Genomic DNA, 25,111 nt, shown 5'->3' on the forward strand with positions numbered 1-25,111 from the left:
CTGCCCGTTAGGGTTCAGGATGCCCTCTGCCAAATTCCACCCCAGTTGTTGTGCCTGTGCACATCTTTGGGTTCATTTGGTGCATCCTCAGCTCGGAACTCACCCATATGTGACGACTACCATCCTGCTTGTCCTGTGAGAAAGCAATTGTTGCTTACCTGTAAGAGGACAGGAGGATGTTAGTCCTCCCGAAACCCGCCTGCCACCCCGCAGTGTTGGGTTCATTACATTTTATTTTTTTTTTGGCACTTCCTGTAGCTTTAAAACAAGACTGAAGGGGGACCCCTGCTGGCTGCAGGTTTAGTGCAATGCTGGGCATGCCCAGTAGGTGCCAGTCAAAGTTCTAGAAACTTTGACAAAAGTGTTCCGTGATTGGGCTCCATCTGTGATGTCACTCAAATGTGAGGACTAACATCCTGCTGTCCTGTGAGAACACCTGTTACAGGTAAGCAACATTTGCTTTCTCTTAGCAGGTGGGAATCGGCTAGAAGGAGACACCAATTCACATCTACTCGTTCTAGACCTTTCGTGATCTTAAAGACCTCTATCAGATCAGATATGATACATGACGATATTCCATAGATATTAGAATTGGATCACACACACAAAAAGGTGTTTAACAATATGATTTGTGTATAGTAGAAAATTATGTGCATCTCTATTCAATGGGTACCTCTTGCCACACATCTTTTTTTATTTTCCAAACATTTTTAGACAATAATCAAATGTGAAACTGCAAAAATCAGTATCTCAGCAGTCAAAAAAGCAAACAGAATGTTAGGAATTATTAGGAAGGAATGGTTAATAAAACGGAAAATGTCATAATGCCTCTATATCGCTCCAAGGTGAGACCGCACTTTGAATACTGTGTACAATTCTGGTCGCCGCATCTCAAAAAAGATATAGTTGCGATGGAGAAGGTACAGAAAAGGGCAACCAAAATGATAAAGGGGATGGAACAGCTCCCCTATGAGGAAAGGCTGAAGAGGTTAGGGCTGTTCAGCTTGGAGAAGAGACGGCTGAGGGGGGATATGATAGAGGTCTTTAAGATCATGAGAGGTCTTGAATGAGTAGATGTGACTCGGTTATTTACATTTTCGAATAATAGAAGGACTAGGGGGCATTCCATGAAGTTAGCAAGTAGCACATTTAAGACTAATCGGAGAAATTCTTTCACTCAATGCACAATAAAGCTCTGGAATTTGTTGCCAGAGGATGTGGTTAGAGCAGTTAGTGTAGCTGGGTTCAAAAAAGGTTTGGATAAGTTCTTGGAGGAGAAGTCCATTAACAGCTATTAATCAAGTTTACTTAGGGAATAGCCACTGCTATTAATTGCATCAGTAGCATGGGATCTTCTTAGTGTTTGGGTAATTGCCAGGTTCTTGTGGCCTGGATTGGCCACTGTTGGAAACAGGATGCTGGGCTTGATGGACCCTTGGTCTGACCCAGCATGGCAATTTCTTATGTTCTTATCCTTTTGCCCTCCCGTCTTGTGTACAAATCTGAATATAGAACGACATCTATCACAAATACATTAAGAGCAATAGATTCTAGGATCAGCAATACATAGAATACAAAAGTGAAATTACCATATATAATCTGAAAAACAGAAAGTAACCTTGATATGTGGAATCTTGGATTTCATTAAGGGATATAAAGATTTAATATCCTTGGACAGCGAATCTCTAAAATGGCCCCAAATACTCCCAAAATCTAGGAATCTGTTCTTTTTAGTCTTATACAATGAATATTCCATCATAAATAATATGCTTGCCACATCGCAAGCATAGGAGGGTCCTTTGAAGTCCAACATATTGTATTGCCAAGTGATGTATCACAGCAAGTCTTATTTAAAAATTTACAGAATTGTTTCCTCAAAAATTGCGTAGGTTGTCTATAGCCCAATAAAACTAGCAGGTTCAGAGAATAAGATTTATTTTCTCTGATCCTGCTCACCTACAAACGTTTCTTATTGATAAATCTGGGTAATTTAGCAGTGGGTTCTGGGGAAATTAAATACATAATTTTCACGTGGGACTTGAGAGTAATTTATTTTATGTTATGTTTCCCTTTTATCCTCTGTGATGAGGACTAATGGTTTTTCCCTTAAATGTCTTGATGTAAATTGAAAACAACTTGATTATTTCATTTGAGTTAGTAAACTAATTGTATTTTTCAACCTTGTAAAGTTTAAAAAAAACTCAGAGATAATTATAAAAAAGTAAAGGCTTCCAAAATGACCAGTGTCGCGAGATCATCCTTATTGTAAGAGACATAATTTCCTATCAGAACACTAAGGGATTGAGTAAAGGCCCACATCTTTCAGAAGCCCAGCATTAAACTTCCAAGCTAAGATACTAGATTGAATAGGACCCCAGTTTATTATAAGGGGAAAAATCAGTATAATCAAAAATAAGAATGGGATGAATGTGAGCAGAAGAATTTGAAGCGAAATGTTTTTTGCCATCAGAAAATAGTCAGTTTGTGAATATGATTGATGGGGAAAAGAATGAAAATGTGAAGTTTGTATCCATTGGATACGGTAATCTTCCATATTAACAATCGATTAATAGGACTGACATGATTCGAACACCCTCTCAGCCGATAAATAGTTGGAATATGTTATTTGCAGATACTAAGATTGATATTGCGATAAGGACTGTATGTATTTAAAGAATCGGGTAATATATGGGTCTTTTTCTATGTATCAGAGTGGAAATTCTATGATAGATCATGATACGAAGAAGGCAATTGGGATAAATATGGTAGAATAGAAATCAAATATGAAGCTTGTGTTAATGTGTTGGTATTTATTCATGATCAATTAGAGACGATTGTTTGTATTCCTTGGTCAAGGAAGATAATCAGTGGGATAGTGCTTATTATAAAGACTGATTTAACTGCAGTTTATGTTGGAGTAGCTGGTTTGGTTAGTGATGTTAATAGTGGGGAAATTAGTACTCTTAGGGTTAGTAATATAATTGAGTTAAATATGGTTAGTGAGGACCTACCTATTACATGGATTTGCACCAAGATGTTTGGAGCCTAAGACCAATGGATTTCTGTTATCCTTTAAGAGCCGAGGGAAATATGGATTTTAACCATAATTATAAGGAATTAGCAGTTCTTACTTAGGCAAACTTCTCTCGACGAGCAAGGGGGTTTTAACTTCTGTTTCTAGATTCACAATCTAGTGTTTTATTTAAACTATGCTTGTATTAGTGTCAGCCTGAGATTAGTGATGGGTTAGTAATTAGGATGATTATTGGGATTATGTGTAATATTAATAAATGTTCTCGGGTAAATGATGGGTTGAATGGGCGTGTGTGTATTGGTGTCTGACTGTGTTGTGTAGTTAGTAACATGTGAAGTGAGTATATTGCTGTAATTAAGGTGCCAATTCCTGTTATGATGATGGGTTGGATCAGTTGAATAAATTGTGATTTCTCCTATTTATTTATTTATTATTTTTATATACCGACATTCGATCTCAATTGAGATATCACACCGGTTTACATTCACGTACTGTAGGTATTTTTCTATCTTCAGAGGGCTTACAATCTAAATTTTTGTACCTGAGGCAATGGAGGGTAAAGTGACTTGCCCAAGTCACTCCATGATGGGGAAAAGCTATATTAACCAGGTTTGATAGAAGTCATCATATTGCCATTAATGGAAGAATTGATTGTAGACCCCAAGTTAGTAATATAGTGCAGTTGTGTGTTTGTTCATAGTTTGTGTTAGCTAGGCGGAACAGTATTGATGAAGTTAAACCATGGGCGGTTATTAGGGTTATTGCTCCTGAAAATCCTCGTGGTGTTTGGATTAGTAGTGCAGCAGTTACTAAGCCCATATGGCTTACAGATGAGTAAGCAATTAGGGATTTTAAGACTGTATGCTGTAGGCAAATAGAGCTGGTTATTACAATTGCTCACAAGCTTAAAATTAAGCAATGGGTAGATAAGATTCTTTGGTAAATGGTGTAAGTATGGTTGAAATTTGTAGCCTCCTAGTTCTAGTAAAACTGCAGCTAGGATTATAGGTGCAGCGATAGGAGCTTCTACATGGGCTTTTGGCAAACATTGGCGCAGGCCGTATAGTGGTATTTTTACTAAAAATGCGATTAAGCATGCAAATCATCAGATTTGGTTTGTGTATGGGTTAGTGCTGAATTTGGTTGTTGAATTGTATAATAGGTTGGAAACAGGATGCTGGGCTTGATGGACCCTTGGTCTGACCCAGTATGGCATGTTCTTATGTTTGTATGGTCCTTGGTGGTCATTTCTCCCTCTGCCCTTGCCGAATGACACCTTCTCTACCTCTACACTTTGCAGCTCCTTCCCAGCCTTCTTCCTGCCTGCCCCCCATGTCCCCTTTCTGACTGTCTTGCCTTCTGCCCTGCCTTCCCACCCCCCACTCTTGGCTCCTTCCTGCCCTCTCTCCATGATCCCTTCTTGAGTGGCTTCCCTCGTGTCCTTTCCCATCTACCGTTTTTCCCCTGTGGTCCATTCCCAGCTTCTTGCCCTCCAATAAGGCCAGTTTCCAAGTGCATTTCCTTCTGTTCACCTTTCTCCCTCCTGGCTCCCCCCCCCCCCCCCTTTCCTGAGTGTTCTTCCTCCTGCAATCTCTCCACTTTGCCCCCCCCATAGCCAGTGCTGTCTTCCTCCCCGAGGCCTTGAGTGCTGGCCCCTTCCTTCTTTTCCCATGGCCATATTACTCCGTGCAGCTTTTCTCTCATTGTCAGGCCAGAAAGGCATCCAAAGCATGTGCAACCGGCGGCTAAGGAATATGCTTTTCCTCCTTTTCTTGGTGTTGCTTCGGGCTGCTTTTGGTGGAAATGAGCTGCACTCTTCCCTGCCGCCTCTCTGTGCCAGTTCAGCCTCCTTACAAAGGCAGTCAGCCCTGCGTTTCCTCAGTGTCTCTGCATAGCTTGTGGTAGTAATCAGCTGCGCTCTTCCCCTCTTTTCCATGCTAGTTAGGGCTCCCCTCTTGTGGGCAGCAGGGTTCCTCAGGGGCGTGGCCAGCCTGCTGGTTTCTTAGCAGCTTCCCTTCCAGCAGACTCCCCCATGACGATTTCTGGCACCCCAGGTCGGGAACCATTTATCCAGATGGCAGCGCAACCAGATTGTCCAAATCGATATATGGTAGTCTTACTCTTTAACATTACAGTTCATTTTAATACATTGCTTTTTCTCAGCTGACTTACAGGCAAACTCTGGTATGGATCCTGGACTGTGTTAAAGGCCATTGTTGTCTGTAGCAAATATTTCCATAACAGAAAGTCCTAATGTACATTCTCCGTTTTCTGTCTCAGGTGTTGTAGAAGGAGATTTGTCTGCAGTTGAAGCATACAAGTCCTCTGGAGGTGATATTGCTCGCCAGCTATCTGCAGATGAAGTTCGCCTACTGAATCGACCTTCTGCTTTTGATGTGGGCTACACTCTGGTACACCTGGCCATACGATTTCAGAGACAGGATATGCTGACCGTTCTCCTCACAGAGGTGAGTTCTGACTTTGATTTAGGAGCAGGATAGGCTGACTGTCCCCCGTTACATTAATGAATTTAGCTCTGCGCTGTGTAGCTGCCAATCCTTTGTGCTATTTCATCCTTCCTTGAGTCCCCCTCAGGGTACGTTTTCGCTGGATGCTTAGAAGCAGGATATGCTTGAAATCCTATTAGAGAAGGTCTGGCTTAGCTCATTTATGAAAGCAAACTCTAAAACTAGTAGAAAACAATACTGATCAGGCTTGCAAAATGAGAAAATTTTCTTTGGAAATATGTGAAAAACAATAGTGATTGAAACCACTGTTATGTAAATAATCAGAATTAAGGAGCTACCAACATTTCAGTCATCGCAGTTAAAGAATTTTATAATAAATGGCCAGATTTTAAATTTCAGATAATTGACCCATCGATCCTTGAGAGCTGATGTATTGAAGACATATACCCCATGATCTTATGGAGAAATGCCCAAACAAGCATTCCCAATCGCTTCACCTTTTAAAAAGTGCAAGTCAGGTATCCCCCAGGGACTAGCATTACACATAAGAACATAAGAAATTGCCATGCTGGGTGAGACCAAGGGTCCATCAAGCCCAGCATCCTGTTTCCAACAGAGGCCAAAGCCAGGCCACAAGAACCTGGCAATTACCCAAACACTAAGAAGAACCCATGCTACTGATGCAATTAATAGCAGTGGCTATTCCCTAAGTCAGAGCTTTCCAAACTTTTCATGTTGGTGACACACTTTTTAGACAAACATAATTTCGGGACACACTAATTCAGTCTACTAGCAAACCAGAGGTTAAAGGTTAAACGAACGAAATGTATTTCGACAATTTATGTATGTTTCCTTAAATATATACATAATAAAATGTTTCACGACACAACCTATCTTGTGAAAACCTTTCATTTATATTAAAAATGTTATTCCAAGATTAATGTTATTGTTATAATTTGAGTAACAATAATATTTATTTATTTATTTTTAACTTTTATATACCGACATTCTTGCATTAAATGCAAATCATGCCGGTTTACAGAAAAGCAGGAAAATATTCCTTAGTCGAATACAATGAAACAGCTTAGTTAACAAAAGAAACATAAAAATAAATTTTTACATTTATTTAGCATTTTTTATATACCGAGGTATAGCAGAGTTGCCTTCACTCCGGTTTACATACAGAAACAACATGTTACATTGAACGATGTATGAAGTTTACAATTTAAAATTAACGATAAATAAAGGCATAACAAGGAGAATGAATAACAAGATAACACAGGATAGAACCCTGAATAGATGAACATAGATCTCATGAAGCATTGAAGGGCATCTGTATCATTGAAACAGGGAGATTGAAAAATAGCAGATTATATACACAAAGGTTTGCACGAAGGGGTGCACAAGGCGCACAACGCCTGGTGTTGAGGCTGTCTTAACTGTCCGATGTTAGTGACGTCATGGGGGGGCGGGTCTAATGATTGCAGCACTTACATCGCTGCTTCTTTCCAGTTCCAGGTGAAGATCAAGCTGTTTCCTTCACTTCCCCTCCCATGACTGTTATTGTGTTATTCAATTTACCTCTTTAATGAGATATATGAGCTTGATGGGATGAACACAGCTTTTGCATATTTGGTGTTAATAAAAAAGTCCAAAGGGTCTTCTGCGTAATTTTAAAAAGCTGGCCAGTTTCACACTATATAATTATTTGATAGCCTCATTCAACTAATTCTATATGAGAGTGAAGTCTGGAATATATAGGAAGGGACAGAATGAAGTCTGGAATATATAGGAAGGGACAGAATGTCAATATAAATCCTGCACCTCCAGTTCTGTAACTCTGTGCATCCACTGAAATTCCCCCAAACAATGGAGCTTGGATGTTTCCCTTACAGCTCATCATACTAAAAGATATTTTCAAATTCTGGTGTCACCTCACAGTAACAGCAACACAAACACCTTCCACTGCCAGGCACATTGTGAACTAACACAAAACCTCGCAAAAAAGGCACTCAAAAGCTATACTGCAATCCCATTGTAACATATCAGTAATAACACCAAGGACTCAAACAATAACCCTACCTGTGAAAAAGCAAGGGAAATATTACACTGGGTCCTAGAATACCAATACACCACCTACTGAGGAAACAAAACAAACCAGATTGCTATAGATCCCTATGCTAGCAGAATCTCTCATCATGATCACACACACAGAGCAGAGACAGACCCTCACCAAATACAGAATACAAAATAAAGGAGCACAAATTAAACAAAAACTGAAATGGAAACCCCAAGAAGCCAGACTCTGTGTATTAACAATGGAAAAACAGAACCACCATTCCTCATAAAACAAATAAAATCAAGAAACATAAAGCATCAGTTATAATAGTAAAACCATTCTAATAAAAGAATATTTTAAAACTGATAAATAGAATTTCTGTTAATTGCAGCTGATTTCCACCAAAATGTTTCAAAACAGCACATATATCAAATAACACCCAATAATTAAAACTAATAAGGCTTTTAAAAAGCCCCTGCTGTCCCCTTCTGTGGGAGCTCTTGATTTCTAGTCACCCTGATATTGTCAAGGATTAGGAGGTTATCCTCTCTCTCTCACACACACATACTCACATGTCCATTCTCTCTCACACATACACTAAAAAGTCATGGGATAGGAGGCGATGTCCTTTCATGGATTACAAACTGGTTAAAAGACAGGAAACAGAGTGTAGGATTAAATGGTCAATTTTCTCAGTGGAAAAGGGTAAACAGTGGAGTGCCTCAGGGATCTGTACTTGGACCGGAATGTTTCAATATATATATAAATGATCTGGAAAGGAATACGACGAGTGAGGTTATCAAATTTGCAGATGATACAAAATTATTCAGAGTAGTTAAATCACAAGCAGATTGTGATAAATTGCAGGAGGACCTTGCAAGACTTGAAGATTGGGCATCCAAATGGCAGATGAAATTTAATGTGGACAAGTGCAAGGTGTTGCATATAGGGAAAAATAACCGTTGCTGTAGTTACACAATGTTAGCTTCCATATTAGGAGCTACCACCCAGGAAAAGGATCTAGGCATCATAGTGGATAATACTTTAAAATCGTCGGCTCAGTGTGCTGCAGCAGTCAAAAAAGCAAACAGAATATTGGGAATTATTAGAAAGGGAATGGTTAATAGAACGGAAAATGTCATAATGCCTCTGTATCGCTCCATGGTGAGACCGTACCTTGAGTTCTCTGTACAATTCTGGTCGCCGCATCTCAAAAAAGATATAATTGCGATGGAGAAGGTACAGAGAAGGGCAACCAAAATGATAAAGGGGATGGAACAGCTTTCCTATGAGGAAAGACTGAAGAGGTTAGGGCGTTTCAGCTTGGAGAAGAGACGGCTGAGGGGGGATATGATAGAGGTGTTTAAAATCATGAGAGGTCTAGAACGGGTAGATGTGAATCGGTTATTTACTCTTTCAGATAATAGAAGGACTAGGGGGCATTCCATGAAGTTAGCAAGTAGCACATTTAAGACTAATCAGAAAAAAATCTTTTTCACTCAACGCACAATAAAGCTCTGGAATTTGTTGCCAGAGGATGTGGTTAGTGCAGTTAGTGTAGCTGGGTTCAAAAAAGGTTTGGATAAGTTCTTGGAGGAGAAGTCCATTAATGGCTATTAATCAATTTTACTTAGGGAATAGCCACTGCTATTAATTCCATCAGTAGCATGGGACCTTCTTAGTGTTTGGGTAATTGCCAGGTTCTTGTGGCCTGGTTTTGGCCTCTGTTGGAAACAGGATGCTGGGCTTGATGGACCCTTGGTCTGACCCAGCATGGCAATTTCTTATGTTCTTATGTACACTGTCACATAATACACATTCATGCTCTTATATCCACCATAACCTCTCGCTCTCACAGGCACTGACACACTCTCAGGCTCTAAGACACTCTCTCCCCCTCCACACACACCCCCCACTCAAACTCTTATTCCCCTGGATTTTCTCATACACACTCATGCTCTCACTCTCTCTGGCTTCCTCACATACACACAAACACACACTCCCAGGCAAGCTCCCAGTCATTCACACAACACATACTCACACTCATACTCGTACTCATTTTCACACCACTCCCTTACCATCCCCCAGGCAGGCACCAATTCATTCTCACACATACACCACACACAGGCAGGCACCTATTCTCACACATACAAACCCCAGGAAGACTCCCATACATTCTCATACACAGACACACCCCCAGGCAGACTCCCAGTCATACTCATGCACACACTAAAGGCAGACCCCCCCCTCTCTTTTGCCAGCAACCTCGGAACCTCTCTCATTCCTCTGCTGCCACTGTCACTGCTGCCACATGACTATTGGGGATGTTGCTATTCTTGCACATTCCCAAAGATTACATGTGCCAATCACTAAAAAGTAATTTTTATTTTTTTTTTTACCTTTGCTCTCTGATCTTAGTTTTCTAATCAGTTGGTCACAGGCTTTTTTGTTCCACCTCCCCTTTCTTATTTTTTTGCCAGTTCCTTTCATAGTGTCTTTTTTTCTATTTCTTTTCTCTCCATCTATCTTCTTCCCTCAAACATACAGTCAGGTTCTCATTCTCACATGCTTTCTCTCTCTCTCACACACCCACACACACACAGGCTCTCACTCTCACATGCTCTCTCTCACTCCCACATGCTGTCTCTGTAAACATTCAGGTCTCACTCCCACACACAATCTCTCAACTCATCCCATACACTCACACAGCCTCTCTCTTACCTCTGGGCCTCCTCTTCACGGGTCGCTGCAGGATGGGCTCTGCAGTGGCCCTGATCTTCTTGGGCTGATCTGCGGTGGGGACCCTGCTACTGGGCCGCCTCCTCTTCTCGCCCGCTGCAACAACGCTGCTCCTCTTCTGCACATGGCTGATGTTCTTCCTCCTTCCTGCCCATGCGGCTCCGGCAACATTTTTCTTCCGGGGCCGCGTGGGCAGGAAGGAGGAGGAGCACCTGCACGTTTAGACGTGACCTTTTTCTTCGGGCCGTGGTGACGTGAGCTCCACCACGGCCCTGCCGATCTTCCTGCTGTGTGTCTCCAGCACAGCGATACTTCACTGCTCAGCTGCCAGTGGGATGAGGTCCACCGGCAGCCACTTTGGCTCCCACTTGCCGGTGTGTCACTTGCACCAGGCTTGTGCGACACAGCGATACACTAAAGTGTCGCGACACACACTTTGGAAAGCTCTGCCCTAAGTAAACTTGATTAATAACAGTTAATGGACTTCTCCAAGAACTTATCCAATCCTTTTTTGAACCCAGCTACACTAACTGCACTAACCACATCCTCTGGCAACAAATTCCAGAGTTTAATTGTGCGTTGAGTGAAAAAGAACTTTCTCCAATTAGTTTTAAATGTGCCCCATGCTAACTTCATGGAGTGCCCCCTAGTCTTTCTACTATCCGAAAGAGTAAATAACCGATTCACATCTACCCGTTCTAGACCTCTCATGATTTTAAACTCCTCTATCATATCCCCCCTCAGTCGTCTCTTCTCCAAGCTGAAAAGTCCTAACTTCTTTAGTCTTTCCTCTTAGGGGAGCTGTTCCATCCCCTTTATCATTTTGGTTGCTTCAGCTTGAAAATATATGCAGGAGGAAATATGTTGCCATATAAATGGTCAGTAACTAAAGACTGAACAAAATTTCCTTCTGTCCAAATAAAGTTCCTTATGGTCAGATAATCGAAGCGCTGAAAAAGTGTGAAAAGCGGAATATAAATCTAAAATAAATAAGATTTGTTAGAATTGGTACAGTGGTTCTTGAGTTGAATTTGCCCCCATGCAGTTCTCATGGTGAAATTGCCCCTTCCCCCAAATTGCTCATGTACTTAAAAGGTACCAATGTCAGATGTTCCCCCAAGTGCCTACCTCCACACAATCTTGTAATTTACGTGATGATATGGAAAGTCTCTGTTGCTTATGAAGCTGAGGATAAATATGAAGTTATTCAGGAATAACTTTATACAATATTTCTTTGAGAGTCGCATGATGATCCTGTGAAGAAAGGATGCATGGTAGAGGAGCTCATTAGCATCTCTGAAATTTTCTGTCTTAAATGTCTGATTTCATTTTTTTTGACTAAATTGAAATTTTGTTTACCTTCTCTGGCTGGATAATTTTGTGATTAAACTACCTTCAGAAAGGTCCTTGAAGCTATAAAGCTGCTGCTGAGAAGAATTTAAAAAAAAAAGGTGGGGGGGGGGGAAGAAAAGATGGCTACAGATGCAGGTGAATGGTAAAGAGGGTAATATGAGGTGTTAGAAGTCTTGGTGGAGAAGCAGACAGTAACGCAGCAAGGGATGTCTGGTAGGCTGTGCTGCAATGGGAGAATTAACTAGCAACTGGTTGCAAATAGAGTAGTAACTAGAAGCTCTAGCAGAAATGCAGATACAGACCTAGGAGGCTTGAATGTTCAGGCAGCAGCCATGCTAATATTGGTAGCTATTTAGATTATTTCAAAGCTTTCTGATTAGAAATTAGAAGGGCAGGATGGTGGGTGTGAACTAGGATTGGTTTGTTATGTGTGTCTGCCCAAGATGGTGGAATATAAATGAGGAAGATGAGAAAAACTGTCCTGGATAAGGAACTGCCTGGCAGCTGGGATATATCCTTCCTTAGCAGTGTGGACAGCAATAACTGGCCATACTGGATAGGGAGTGATATCTTATAAGTGATACTTGGCAGCTGGGATATATCCTTCCTTAGCAGTATGGACAGCAATAACTGGCCATACTGGATAGGGAGTGATATCTTATAAGTGATACTTGGCAGCTGGGATATATCCTTCCTTAGCCGTGTGGACAGCAATAACTGGCCATGCTGGATAGGGAGTGATATCTTATAAGTGATACTTGGCAGCTGGGATATATCCTTCCTTAGCAGTGTGGACAGCAATAACTGGCCATACTGGATAGGGAGTGATATCTTATAAGTGATACTTGGCAGCTGGGATATATCCTTCCTTAGCAGTGTGGACAGCAATAACTGGCCATACTGGATAGGGCGTGATATCTTATAAGTGATAGTTGGCAGCTGGGATATATCATTAGCAATGTGGACAAAAGAATTCGGCAGGCTGGATAGACCAGTTGGGCTATTTATTATTATTTTTTGCCATCATTTACCATGTTACTCAGTGTTCATTGTGCCAGAGGATGTAACTAAAGAACTCTCTAAATGTGTGACTGCTCTCTTAGCAGATAAGTTAGCCAAAGTATAGTGCCTTGTTTAAAAAAAAAAAAGTCTCTACATCCTTGTGCATTTTTCACATTCTGCTGTCTCCAAAAAAAAATAAAAAAGCACCAAAGTAGGAGCTTGTTTCACTAATCTATACAACAAGTCGTATATTTTCATTGTGAAAGTACAATTATAGAAATATTCTAAAAGTAATTACTGTAAGAATAAAAAAACATAGACCATTGTTTCTTTTGTCATTGAAACCCAAGATAGCTTGGATCAAAAATTGCTTTAAGGTCCATGATAAGTTAAATAGAGCCCACCTCTGTCCAGTCACAGTAGTTGAGCTGATTTGAATACTCCTAGATGAAGAACTGAGCTGTTTCTTTTGTATAAAATGAATTTGAAGCAACAGGTCAAAACATGCCAAACAAGAAGCAGCTGAAAGAACTTGGGAACAACATTCAAAAGTAGAGATTGGTTGAAAGTCTGGGCAGCCATTCCTAATAATATCACCAACTAGCCCTGCCCAATAATCAGATCACCAACTAACTAACAGGCCGATACAGTCCAGTGCGCTCCGGTGGAGCACACTGTTAACCCACTTTTGGACGAGCGTTTTTGACGTGCTAGCTTTACCCCTTATTCAGTAAGGGGTAATAGCACGTCGTAAACGCGCGTCCAACCCCCCCCCCAAAACTAATAGCGCCCGCAACATGCAAATGCATGTTGATGGCCCTATTAGTTATTCCCGCACGATTCAGTAAGTAAAATGTGCAGCCAAGCCGCACATTTTACTTTCAGAAATTAGCGCCTACCCAAGGGTAGGCGTTAATTTCTGCCGGCACCAGGAAAGTGCACAGAAAATCAGTAAAAACTGCTTTTCTGTACACCCTCCGACTTAATATCATGGCGATATTAAGTCGGAGGTCCCAAAAGTAAAAAATAATTAAAAAAATAAAAATTAAAAATCTGCTCACGGGTCCGAAGACAGATGCTCACTTTAGCCGGCGTCCGTTTTCCGAACCCGTAGTTGTCAGTGGGCTCGAGAATCGACGCTGGCAAAATTGAGCGTCGGCTGTCAAACCCGCTGACAGCCACCGCTCCTGTCCAAAAGGATGCGCTAGGGACACGCTAGTGTGCCTAGCGCCTCCTTTTACTGCAGGCCCTAATTAGCATATTTTTATTTACTGGATTGCGTGCCCAGGACACTGGCCTGTGCGCGCGCCAGGAGAGCGGGAGCTCGCCCGCGTTTCTTTCTGTATCGGCCTGTATGAGTTAGTTGGTGATTTGATTATTAGAGATGTACTGTAGACAGCTGGGTGGCTGGACGTGAGGATTGCTTGGTAACTTGCCTGATGCAAAGATGGCAGACCTCATGCATCACCTAGATAGGATTTTGGATAGTGCTGGGGAGGAACTGGCTGTCATGATACATGTGGGCACCAATGACATAGGAATGTGTCAGAGGGAGATTTTGGAAGCCAAATTTAGAATTTTAGATAGAAAGTTGAAAACTAGAACCTCCATGGTGGCATTCTCTGAAATTCTCCTTGTTCCACGTGCAGGTCCCCAGAGGCAGGCAGAGCACTCCTGAGTCTCAATTCATGGATGAGACAATGGTGCAGGGAAAAGGGTTTCAGTTTTGTAAGGAACTGGCCAACCTTTTGGGGAACGGGGAAGTCTTTCTGAAAGGTCGGGTTAAACCTTAACCAGGGTGGAACTAGACTGCTAGTGCTAACTTTTAAAATGGAGACAGAGCAGCTTTTAAAATAGAACTAAGGGGAAAATCAAGTCGCTCGACAGCGCATGGTTCAGAAAGAGGTATTGTCAATAGATACCAATGAAACAGGAGAGTTAGGGCATCATAAGAACATAAAAAATTGCCATGCTGAGTCAGACCAAGGTCCATCAAGCCCAGCATCCTGTTTCCAACAGTGGCCAAACCAGGCTACAAGTACCTGACAAGTACTCAAACACTAAGTAGATCCCATGCTACTGATGCCAGTAATAACAGAGGCTATTCCCTAAGTCAACTGGATTATTTATTTATTTGTCGGGTTTTATATAACGTCGTTCGGTTTCGCCATCACAACGGTTTACAAAGTTTCGATGTTTAACATAGTGTCCAAAAGATTCATGTGATTGATAACAAAAATATTGTATGCTTTATAAACGTATTTCAGATGTCAAACTGCTGTCTACAATCTATCAATAGCCTGCTCACCAGCCTGAACCTCATCCTTAACTCTAATAAGACAGAAATTCTCATCATCTCACCAGATGATACCCACAATCCCCTTAACTCACAAAGCGCAGCTCAATTCGCAAAAACATTCATCAACCACTCCTCCTCGGTCAGAGACTAGGGGTTCGGCTTGATAACAAGACCGACAAGAGATGCTTACAAAGGATCACTTCAAGTACCTCCAGCCAAACTACCAGACACATCACGCTTAGAGATCGGGCCTTCTCCACAGCTGGTCCAACTTTATGGAACTCCATTCCCCCGGATCTTAGAATGGAACCCAGCATCTCAACATTCAAGAAAAGACTCAAGACGTGGCTGTTCACGCAGGCCTTTGCTAACTCCAACATTACTTAACTCCCTTCAATCAACATACTTCGCTAGTAATAGCATTAATAGCCACCCCTTATAATGTTATTATATATATTTATAATTATCTGATCTTCATTTTCCTTCTTACTCCAAGTTATTGATTCCCTGTTACATGTAACTGCTTTTCTGCACTATTGTTCAAATTGTAAAGTTTATTTTAATTGCACCCCTGTTTCTTGTGAACCAGCATGATGGGACTATCGTCTTGAATGTTGGTATATAAAAAAACTTAAATAAATAAATAAATAACCTCTTCAACCTTAAATCATTCGTCCTCAACACAACTAAAGAATGCTTTTTTAAACTCCAAGTTCTCAAAAATCTCAAACCTCTCCTACATTTCAGCAACTTCCGGCTAGTAGTCCAGTCTATCATCCTCACTAAGCTAGACTACTGCAATGCTCTTCTCCTTGGCCTCCCTGAGATAACTACCAAACCCTTACAGATGGTCCAGAATGCTGCGGCTAGATTACTCACGAACTCAAACAAAGAGCCCACATCACACCTATATTACAAGGACTTCATTGGCTTCCCATAAAATCCAGGATCACCTTTAAAATATTGATGATGATCCACAAGGACATTCACGGCATCGCCCATCTCAAATTAAGCTCTCAGCTCAACATACACACATCCGATAGACCAATCAGAAATGCTTATAAAGGAACCTTATACGCACCACCGATCAAAACCACCCTAAGAAAACGTGCCATCTCTACAGCTGGGCCCACCATTTGGAACTCGCTACCTCCGGAGCTACGTCAAGATCCCTATATCCAATCTTTTAAGAAACACCTCAAAACTTGGCTCTTTAGAAAAGCGTTCCCGAAGTCTCAAGAACACTCAGACACGGGTCAAAGGACATAACTGGACATCAGAGTGTCACATTCTCGTCCCCGACCACCCTCACTAGTCCACCTTAACAAGAGTCAATGCCACCTATACCTTTCTCCTCCTCCCCTGACCTTCCCCGACCTCCCCATCCTTAAACGCTTTTAGGTTACGCCTATCAGTTACACCACTACCACGGCACTGATGCTTTATTTATTTATTTATTTTTTATTTTATAACTTTTATATACCGGCATTCGTAAAAAAGAACATCATGTCGGTTTACATGTAACTGAGAAAGGAAATTACAATGATAGGTGGAGGAAAGATAGATAGTTAAAAGGGAAGTTAACTTTACTGTGGTGCCAACATGCGTCACAGTTAAAAACGCGATTATATATGATAAACCATGTTAGACAAAAATTAGATAATATTATACAAAGTTAGACAAAATTAATTAAGTACAAGGGGAGGTGGTGCGAGGGGTGGGGGGGTGGAGGGTGAAGCGCAGGGGGGAGGGGGAGGAGGAGGGGCTGAGGGAGGCGATGGGTGGCAGGGGGAAGCAGGGGCAATAATAGGGAGGGGGGAAGAGGGTAGGGTGGTGGAGGGAAGGAGGGGTTGCTGTACACGGAATATGGGGGAATATTATGAGTAATTGTACAAGAAGCGGGGGGGAAGGGTGTAGTAAGTGGGGGAGGAGGGGGGTGAAACTGTACAAGTGAGCTGTGGGTAACGGTGGGGGATGGTGAGTTGGTAACTGTAAGAGGAAGCTGCTTAGAGGATGGAAGGTGGTGGAGGTGGGTGGGGGGGAGGTGAGAGGGGGGGGCAGGAGGCAGGGGGAAACAGTGAGGGAGTGGGGGAAAAGAAAGTGTTGCGGAGGAGTTACAGAGCTAGAGTTTGAGTTACAGAGCTAGGATTGTGACGTGTTGGGATAGGCCTGTTTAAATACCAGGTCTTGATTCCTTTTTTGAATTGATTAAGTGATGGTTCTAGTCGGAGCTCGGCGGGGGAGGGAGTTCCAGAGGGTGGGGGCCGGCAATGGAGAAGGCTCTCTCTCTGGTGGTAGTGAGGTGAGTGGTTTTGAGTGAAGGGGTTGTAGAGGGTGCCAGCAAGGGCGTTTCTGGTGGGGCGGTTGGTCTGACGGAAGTGTGGCATATCTCGATCCATGGGGAATTATTTTTGTAAAGTGTGTTATGTATGATAGTGAGTGTTTTGTATTGAGAGCGATAGGTGATTGGGAGCCAGTGGAGGTCTTGAAGTATGGGAGTGATATGATCAGTCTTTCTTGAGTTTGTGAGGACGCGGGCCATGGCGTTTTGTAAGATTTGGAGGGGTTTGATTGTGGAGGAGGGAAGGCCTATTAGCAGTGAGTTGCAATAATCAAGTCTTGATAGCATGGTGGTTTGCATAACAGTGCGGAAGTCGTGTACGTGGAGGAGAGGCTTTAGTTTTTTGAGGGTTTGTAGTTTATAGAAGCCCCCTTTTAGGAGCGATTTGATGTGGGATTTGAAGCTTAGTTGAGTATCTAGGGAAAATCCTAGGTCTCTGACAGTGGGCGGATGCGTGAGATTTTGTGAAGTGTTTTGATGCGTTTGGTGGATGGAAAGGCTGGGTTGATTAGTAATAATAAGAATTTCAGTTTTTGAGGTATTGAGAGCAAGGTGTAGGTTGGAAAGGAGGGAATTGATAGATGCAAGGCATGTCTCCCAGAAGTGCAGGGTTTCGTTGAGGGATTTTTGGATGGGGATAAAGTATTTGCCTTATTTAAATTTGCTTTATTTATTGCTTTATTTAAATTTGCTTTCTGTTCTTTTTCACATTCACTATGGGTTTAATCTTGAAGACTTGTTTGTTTTGTTGATTTGGTGTTTTTACTTACTTATAATGTTACTTATAATGTTACTCCATCATGTTATTTGTTTCTGACAACTTGTTCAATGTAACGCCTCAGCCGCGATTGTTCAGTTTCAATGGAAACCGATTTGATTTGATATCTTCTTTCAAGAATGTCGGTATATAAGAAATCTAAATAAATAAATAAATAAATAAACTATAAAGGTTCTGTTATGTGCTTGTATTGGTTCCACATGTTTGCATGTTGCCAGTAAGAGGGAGGTAATAACTGAGAGTCATTGGGTGTTTTTGGTAGGCTTTGGTGAACATCCACAGTTTTTAGTTCTTTTTTCGAAGGTTTTTTAGATTTTGCTGTGTTCTAAGTTCGGTTGGGAGGGTGTTCCAGAGTTTGGGACTTCCTAGAGATAGGCTCTCTTCCGAGTTGAGGTAAGATTAATAGCAGTTAATGGACTTTCTCCTCCAAGAACTTATCCAAACCTTTTTTTAAACCCAGCTACATTGACTGTACTAACCACATCCTCTGGCAAAACAAATTCCAGAGCTTAATTGTGCGTTGAGTGAAAAAGAATTTTCTCCAATTAGTTTTAAATGTGCTACTTCCTAGCATGTAGACAGATGGACTCAGGACCAATGAGATTAGTGTGCTCCTGATAGCCGTTCGAGACGGATTCAGATTCAATCTGACATCAGCCCTAGTACATATACCCCTGCAGGAAGTTCTGCTCTTCAGTATTTTCCATCTCTATAGCAGTTCGGGACTCTAACACGCTTGCACAGCATTAGAGCATTTAAACCAAAGAAAATTACAAACAAGAAATCCTACCTAAGAAGAAATCCTACCTCTACAGGTGAGCTCCACTCTCCTGCGGTGATAACTACGGGTCCCTCCCCCAGTTGAGAATTCCTGAGGTGATTTCAGCGATCCCTCAGAGGTAGGCCTTGGTCCGGTAGCCGGTTCCCGGCATGCACTTAGCCCCCGGCAACGGGTGCGGCTGAGAAGCAGTGAGTGCAACTTTGAGCACGGCGGTGAAGGTACTTTTCCCTCTCCGCCCGGAACGAGACCAGGAAACACCAAGACAAGGTAAGGTAGAAAACTTCCTAAAAGTCTCCGGTCTCCGATGCTCGAAGAGCTGCACAGATCACCAGCCGGCGTCAGTGCCATCGGGTTGATCAGCTCTATCTGGGCTAGACCCTCAGTCCGATACGAGGGTCCTCCTACGTGGAGACCCTCCGAGGTGGTCGCCATATTGCTCGTTGTGGTCGCCGTCGCCATTTCGCTTGATCGCCGCCCTGTCCGCTGATTCGATCCGTGCGCACATCATCACTTGTGCACGCATTAAATGCAGTGCGCACGGCGATGCGCACGAGGGCGATCGGGCGCACAGCCACACGCTCAACTGTGCCAGGTGCATAAGTAAATCCCGTGCGCACAAACGGCACGTGCATCTTATTGAGCAACACATCCAACCTACACGTACAACTTTGGTGCACCCGGAGCACATAACTAAGCTTCCCAGAGTACACTTGAATGCACATACCGCATAAACCATGCACCACTGCACAAGAAGCTCAAGGCTCAGGTCCTCTGCCCAGCATGCCACATAAGAGCAGTGCAGTACGAAGAGACCACGGCCCTGTGTCTACAGTGCAAGGAGGCTCTGGGTGAACCAGGCCAGAGTCATCCCCCAGCCAGCACTGGGATCCGGATCCACCGATAGTACACCAGACCTCTCTGCCCCCAGCGGGAACCTCCTTCAAACGGGGCTCCCTGGGGATGCAGCGCCTCTCAATTTAGACCCAGCATCTTTCTCCTGAGTAGAATTTTCCAAGGTCTACATACCCTTTGTCCACATGCAGCCGGTGCCTCCGATGACACAGCCACAGCCTTCCCCAGAGGGACCCTATCATCCTGGGACCATCTAGACCCAGAGAATTGCCTCTCCCACCCAAAGCCCCAACATTGGGGACATGGACACCTCGGACGAGGATCAAGGACTCCTTGGAAGAAAGGGAACTCCCCCCAGGAACGGAATCTTACCGCAACCATGACGGCAGTTCTTCACCAAAGACGAACTATCAGACGTCGTGCTCACAGCTTGAAAGAGCTCGCTATCCCAGGCACAAGTGCCACAGGAGAACCGAAGAGAAACCCCCTCCTAAAGGGACTCCGTCAGGCCTCCTGCCATTTTCCTCTGCTGCAAGCCGTTCCAACAGCTGATTGGACCTGGAATGGGAGTCTGCAGAGGCCACCTTCAAGGGGGGGGATGGACCACTCGGCAGCCCTATACCCCTGGACCCCGCTGCCAAAGATCTCCTGGCATACCCCAAAGTGGAAGCCATGGTTTGCGCAGTCTCAAAGCGCGACTACCATCCTAGTCGAAGGAGCGGCACTCAAGGATGCCCAGGACAGACGTCTGGAATCCATCCGCAAACAGTCATTCGACGTATCTACTATGTCGCTACAAGATCGCGGCCTGCTGTGCCGTGGTGACACGTGCCTGCTTATCAAAGACCAGGAACGCCACCACACCCATCGAAGCACTAGAACCAGCAGTATCATTCCTCAAGGATACGACCTCCGACCTGGTGCGCACCGCAGCCAGAGGCATTTCGTCCATTGTGGCAGCCAAAAGGCAACTCTGGCTCTGAAGCTGGTCGCCGACGCGACATCCAAGACGAGACTCACGAGAATGGCATTTTAAGGGAACCCTCTTATTCAGAAGTGAACTGGAGAAGTTAGCCAACAAATGGGGCGAATCCCCACTACCCCGCAGCTACCGGAGGACAAGAACAAAGAAGCCAGTGCCCCTCCCCCCGAACCTCCAAGGGCAGGGGATCAAAGCGCTTCAAACCGTACAAAAGTACATATCAAGCATCTCGGTCCGCAGGCAGGGGCCAGCCCTTTCGGAATAAGCACAACAAAAGGGGGAACCAGCTCCGGTCCAGGCCCCAGCCGCACCCCCGCCATGAAAATCAGCCCGACCCATCCACGGAAGAAGCCATAGGGGGCAGGCTTGCCCTATTCTACCAAAGATGGGTCGAGATAACTTCGGACATTTGAGAGGGATATTACCGGGACTTCCACAACATCCTCCAGACAAGTTTGCGAAATCTCCCTGCCACAATCCTGTCAGGAAGACTGCAGTGGAATCCACGCTGACCAAATTGCCTAGACTTAAAGGCCATAAGCCGGTACCCACGCAACAACAAAATACTGGGCACTATTCCCTCTATTTTATCGTCCCAAGAAAGAGGGCATGTTCTGGCCCATCCTGGACCTCAAGTCCGTCAACAGTCACCCTGAGGGTCCCTCGCTTCCGCATGAAACCCTACACTCTGTCATAAGGGCGATACAGCTGGAAGAATTCCTGACATCCCTGGATCTGTCAGAAGACTACCTGCACATTTCGGTTCATCACGAGCATCAGCGTTTTCTATGCTTCGCGATCCTGGACCATGACTACCAGTTCAGGGCACTACCTTCGGGCTAGCCACAACACCCCGATCATTCACCACAATCATGGTGGTAGTGGCGGCAACACTGAGGAAAGAGGAATCCTCGTACACCCTATTCTGGGACGATTGGCTGATCAGGGCAAAAACCCAGAGGAAAATAATCAGGCGACCACCAGAGTCAAAACTCTACTGAGAACCTCGGGTGGGTGGTCCACACAAACAGATCTGTCTGCAGCCTTCCCAGTCTCTGGAATACCTAGGAGTCAGGTTCAACACCATACAAGACAAGGTCACTCTGACTCCTACAAGGAGAACAAAACCTGATGAACAACTGCGAAACCTGTTAAGCAGTCTTCGCCCCAAGGTGTGGGATACCTCCAGTCCTCTGTCTCATGACATCCACACTGGAAGTGGTTCCATGGGCAAGAGCTCACATGCAACCCTTACAGCTTTTCCCTACTGCTACGATGGAATCCGATGTCCCAGAACTACTCCGCCTCCAACTCCCGGAGAAAGTTCGAACCCAGCTACAATGGTGGTTACCACAAGAAGACCATCTCAGCAAGGGAATAAGACTATCCCCGCCGACCTGGATCCTGCTCACCATGGATGCGAGCTTATGTGGGTGGGGAACCCACTGCCAGGAACTGACCGCCCAGGGGCAATGGGACAAGGAAGAGTCGGGATGGAACATCAACCACCTGGAAGCACGGGCAGTCAGGCTAGCCTGCCTACGGTTCAGGCATAGACTCCAGGGCGAATCGGTCAGAAGTCATGTCAGACAACGCCACAACAGTTGCCTACATAATTTTATGTTTATAGTTATTTATATATATATATATATATATATATATATATATATATATATATATATATATATATATATATTATATATATATATAGTTTATAATCTGTAAATCAATGATAATTGCTTTCATGACCCCACGTTTACCCCTCCCAGTGTATTGCTTCCCTGGTTTTGTAAGGGCTATGCCCCAAAGTTATACTATATATCTGTTCTTTGTAAGGGCTCTGCCCAAAAAGTTCTTGTTTTTTGGTAACCGATGCGATGTGCGAACGGACATCGGTATAGACGCAGACGTTAAATAAATAAATACATACATGAACGCCAGGGAGGAACCAGGAGCCAACAGGTGTCCTGGAAATAGACCCCCCCCATATGGCAATGGGCGGAATCAAACCTACAAGAGATCTCAGCCGCCCTCATTGCTAGGAAAGACAATATCACTGTGGATTAACCTCAACAGAGAAAGTCTAGACCCAGGGGAATGGAGGCTGTCGGTCACAGCCTTCCAGTTGATAGTAAAACACTGTGAGAACACCAGCCATGGACCTCCCTGGCAACCCGGTCCAACGCCCAAGTCCCCCAACTTCTTCAGTCGCAGATGGGAACTACAATCCCAAGGGATCTGATTCCCTCATCCAGGCCTGGCCACAGGAAATCCTTCTAGGCGCCTCCCCCCGTGGCCGCTACTGGGCGGGGATCATCCGCAAGATAGTACACCACAGGGGACCAGTACTTTAGTGGCCCGGACTGGCCAAGAAGGCCGTGGTATGCAGACATGCGAAGACTACTGACAGGGAGCCCTCTCCCTCTACCTCCACACAGGGATCTGCTCCAACAAGGACCGATCCTCCACGAAGACCCAACTCTATTTCTCTCTTACGGTCTGGCCATTGAGAGGACTCGCCTGAAGAAGAACAGATACTCTGGGGCAGTGATTAACACCCTGCTCCGAGCACACAAGTTTTCCACATCTCTAACATACATCAGGATATGGAGAATATTCGAAGCCTGGTGTGAAGACGCGGACATCCTCCTGCAGACATCAAAATCCCCATTATTCTGGAAATCCTGAAAAACGGCTTACAGAAGCGGTTGTCTTCAACTCCATCAAGGTGCAGGTGGCCACGTTGGCATGCTATAGGAGCCAAGGTGGAGGGCGGACAGACCTAGCCTCTCACCCAGACATCTCCCGCTTCCTGAAAGGGGTCAAACAGATCGACCACCCCTAAAGTGGCCATGCCTCTATGGAATCTCAATCCAGTCTTAGAATTCCTAGCGGAGCCTCCTTCAGACCTATCCGCGATCTTTCCTCCGACTACTAACATTAAAGACTGCCTTTCTAGTGGCAGTCTGTTCGGCCCGTCGCATCTCCGAGCTTCAAGATCTGTCCTGTCGAGAACCGTTCCTCAGGTTCACACCGGGATCCATACAGCTACGCACTGGTCCTCTCGTTCCTTCTTCCAAAAGTGGTTTATCACTTCCATCTAAACCAATAACCATCTCGCTGCCATCGCAGACGAGCATAAGGACTCGGAAGAATCTTGCCGCCTTCGCCACCTAACGTCGGCAGACTCCTATTCCGATACCTGGAGAGGACGGAATCCGTACGAAAGATGAACTACCTATTCGTCCTTCACCAGTGGGAAGGGGAATAAGGAGAAACGGCTCGCGGACATCCATAGCCCGCTGGATCAAAGGAAGTGATCAAGGCGGCCTACGTAGAGGCAGGCAAGCCGCCACCTCTACAAGTCAAGGTCCATTCCACTAGAGCCCAGGCAATGTCCTGGGCAGAAACCAAATTGATGTCACCCGCCCGAGGTTCTGTCAGGCGGCGACATGGTCCTCCATCCGTACCTTCTCTAGGTTCTACCGCCTGGGATTGTTCAGGCTCAGGAGGACACAGCATTCGCAAGGGCAGAACTAAGTGGGCCACAGGCAGCCTCCCCACCCGGTTCAAGAGTAGCTTTTGTACATCCCATTGGTCCTGAGTCCTTCTGCTACCACTCTAGGAAATGGAGAGAAATTACTTACCTGATAATTTCGTTTTCCTTAGTGTAGACCAGTGGTTCTCAACCGGTGTGTCGCGACACACCAGTATGTCGCCAAGAACACGCAGGTGTGTCGCCACACTTCCTGGTCCCCCGCTGACCCAGCTGCTCCCCAGTCCTCCTCCACCCAGGCTTAAAATGCTGACAGCCCGGGCGGAATGCGGCAGAACAGCTGGTGTCAGCGGCACCGGCATGGTGTCTTCTTCCTGCCCCTCCCCGCGGCCCGGAAGAGGAAGTGGTGAGCAGCGGGTGCATGCGCGGGAAGAAGAGACCATGCTAGTGTGGTCAGCGTCGGCCCGCAGAACAGAAGAGAGGCACGGCCTGAGGGATGAGTGCGCGGCGCGCAGAAAAATGAAGAAGAACGACAACCCCCGCGGCCGATGGGACTCCTTTCTCTGCGCGAAGGCTGAAAATGAAGGAGGTTGCTGCTGTCTTTAGGGTTGGGACGAGGCTGCTGCTGCCGCTAGTTTCGGGAGGGAGGGGGAAGGAGAGAGTGAATGAGTAAGCAAGCATGTGTGTTTGAGATCCTGTGTATGTATGTGTGAGTGAGATAGTATGTATTTGAAGGATTGAGAGCCTGTATATGTGGAAGAGAGTATGTGTGTGATTGAGAGCCTGCCTGTGAGAGAGAGAGCATGAATGTAAGTTTATGATTGGGAACCTGTATGTGTAAGTTTGTGATTGAAAACCTGTTTGTGTGAAAGAGTATGTGTGTATGATTGAGATCCTTTGTGTGTGAGAGAGATCATGTGTATGTAT

At 44.5% G+C, this 25,111-nt stretch overlaps 1 protein-coding gene across 3 annotated transcripts in view; it reads left to right on the forward strand.

Annotated features, from left to right (window-relative positions):
* Positions 1–25,111, forward strand: part of ZRANB1 (zinc finger RANBP2-type containing 1) — a 309,172-nt gene that overhangs the window by 83,670 nt on the left and 200,391 nt on the right. For all 3 annotated transcript variants that reach the window (XM_029610613.1, XM_029610615.1, XM_029610614.1), the window contains one exon: positions 5,315–5,502. In XM_029610613.1, the coding sequence (XP_029466473.1) occupies positions 5,315–5,502 (188 nt within the window). The remainder of the gene's footprint in view (positions 1–5,314; positions 5,503–25,111) is intronic.

Source organism: Rhinatrema bivittatum, chromosome 7, assembly GCF_901001135.1.
Source record: "Rhinatrema bivittatum chromosome 7, aRhiBiv1.1, whole genome shotgun sequence".
NCBI classification, from domain to species: Eukaryota; Metazoa; Chordata; class Amphibia; order Gymnophiona; family Rhinatrematidae; genus Rhinatrema; species Rhinatrema bivittatum.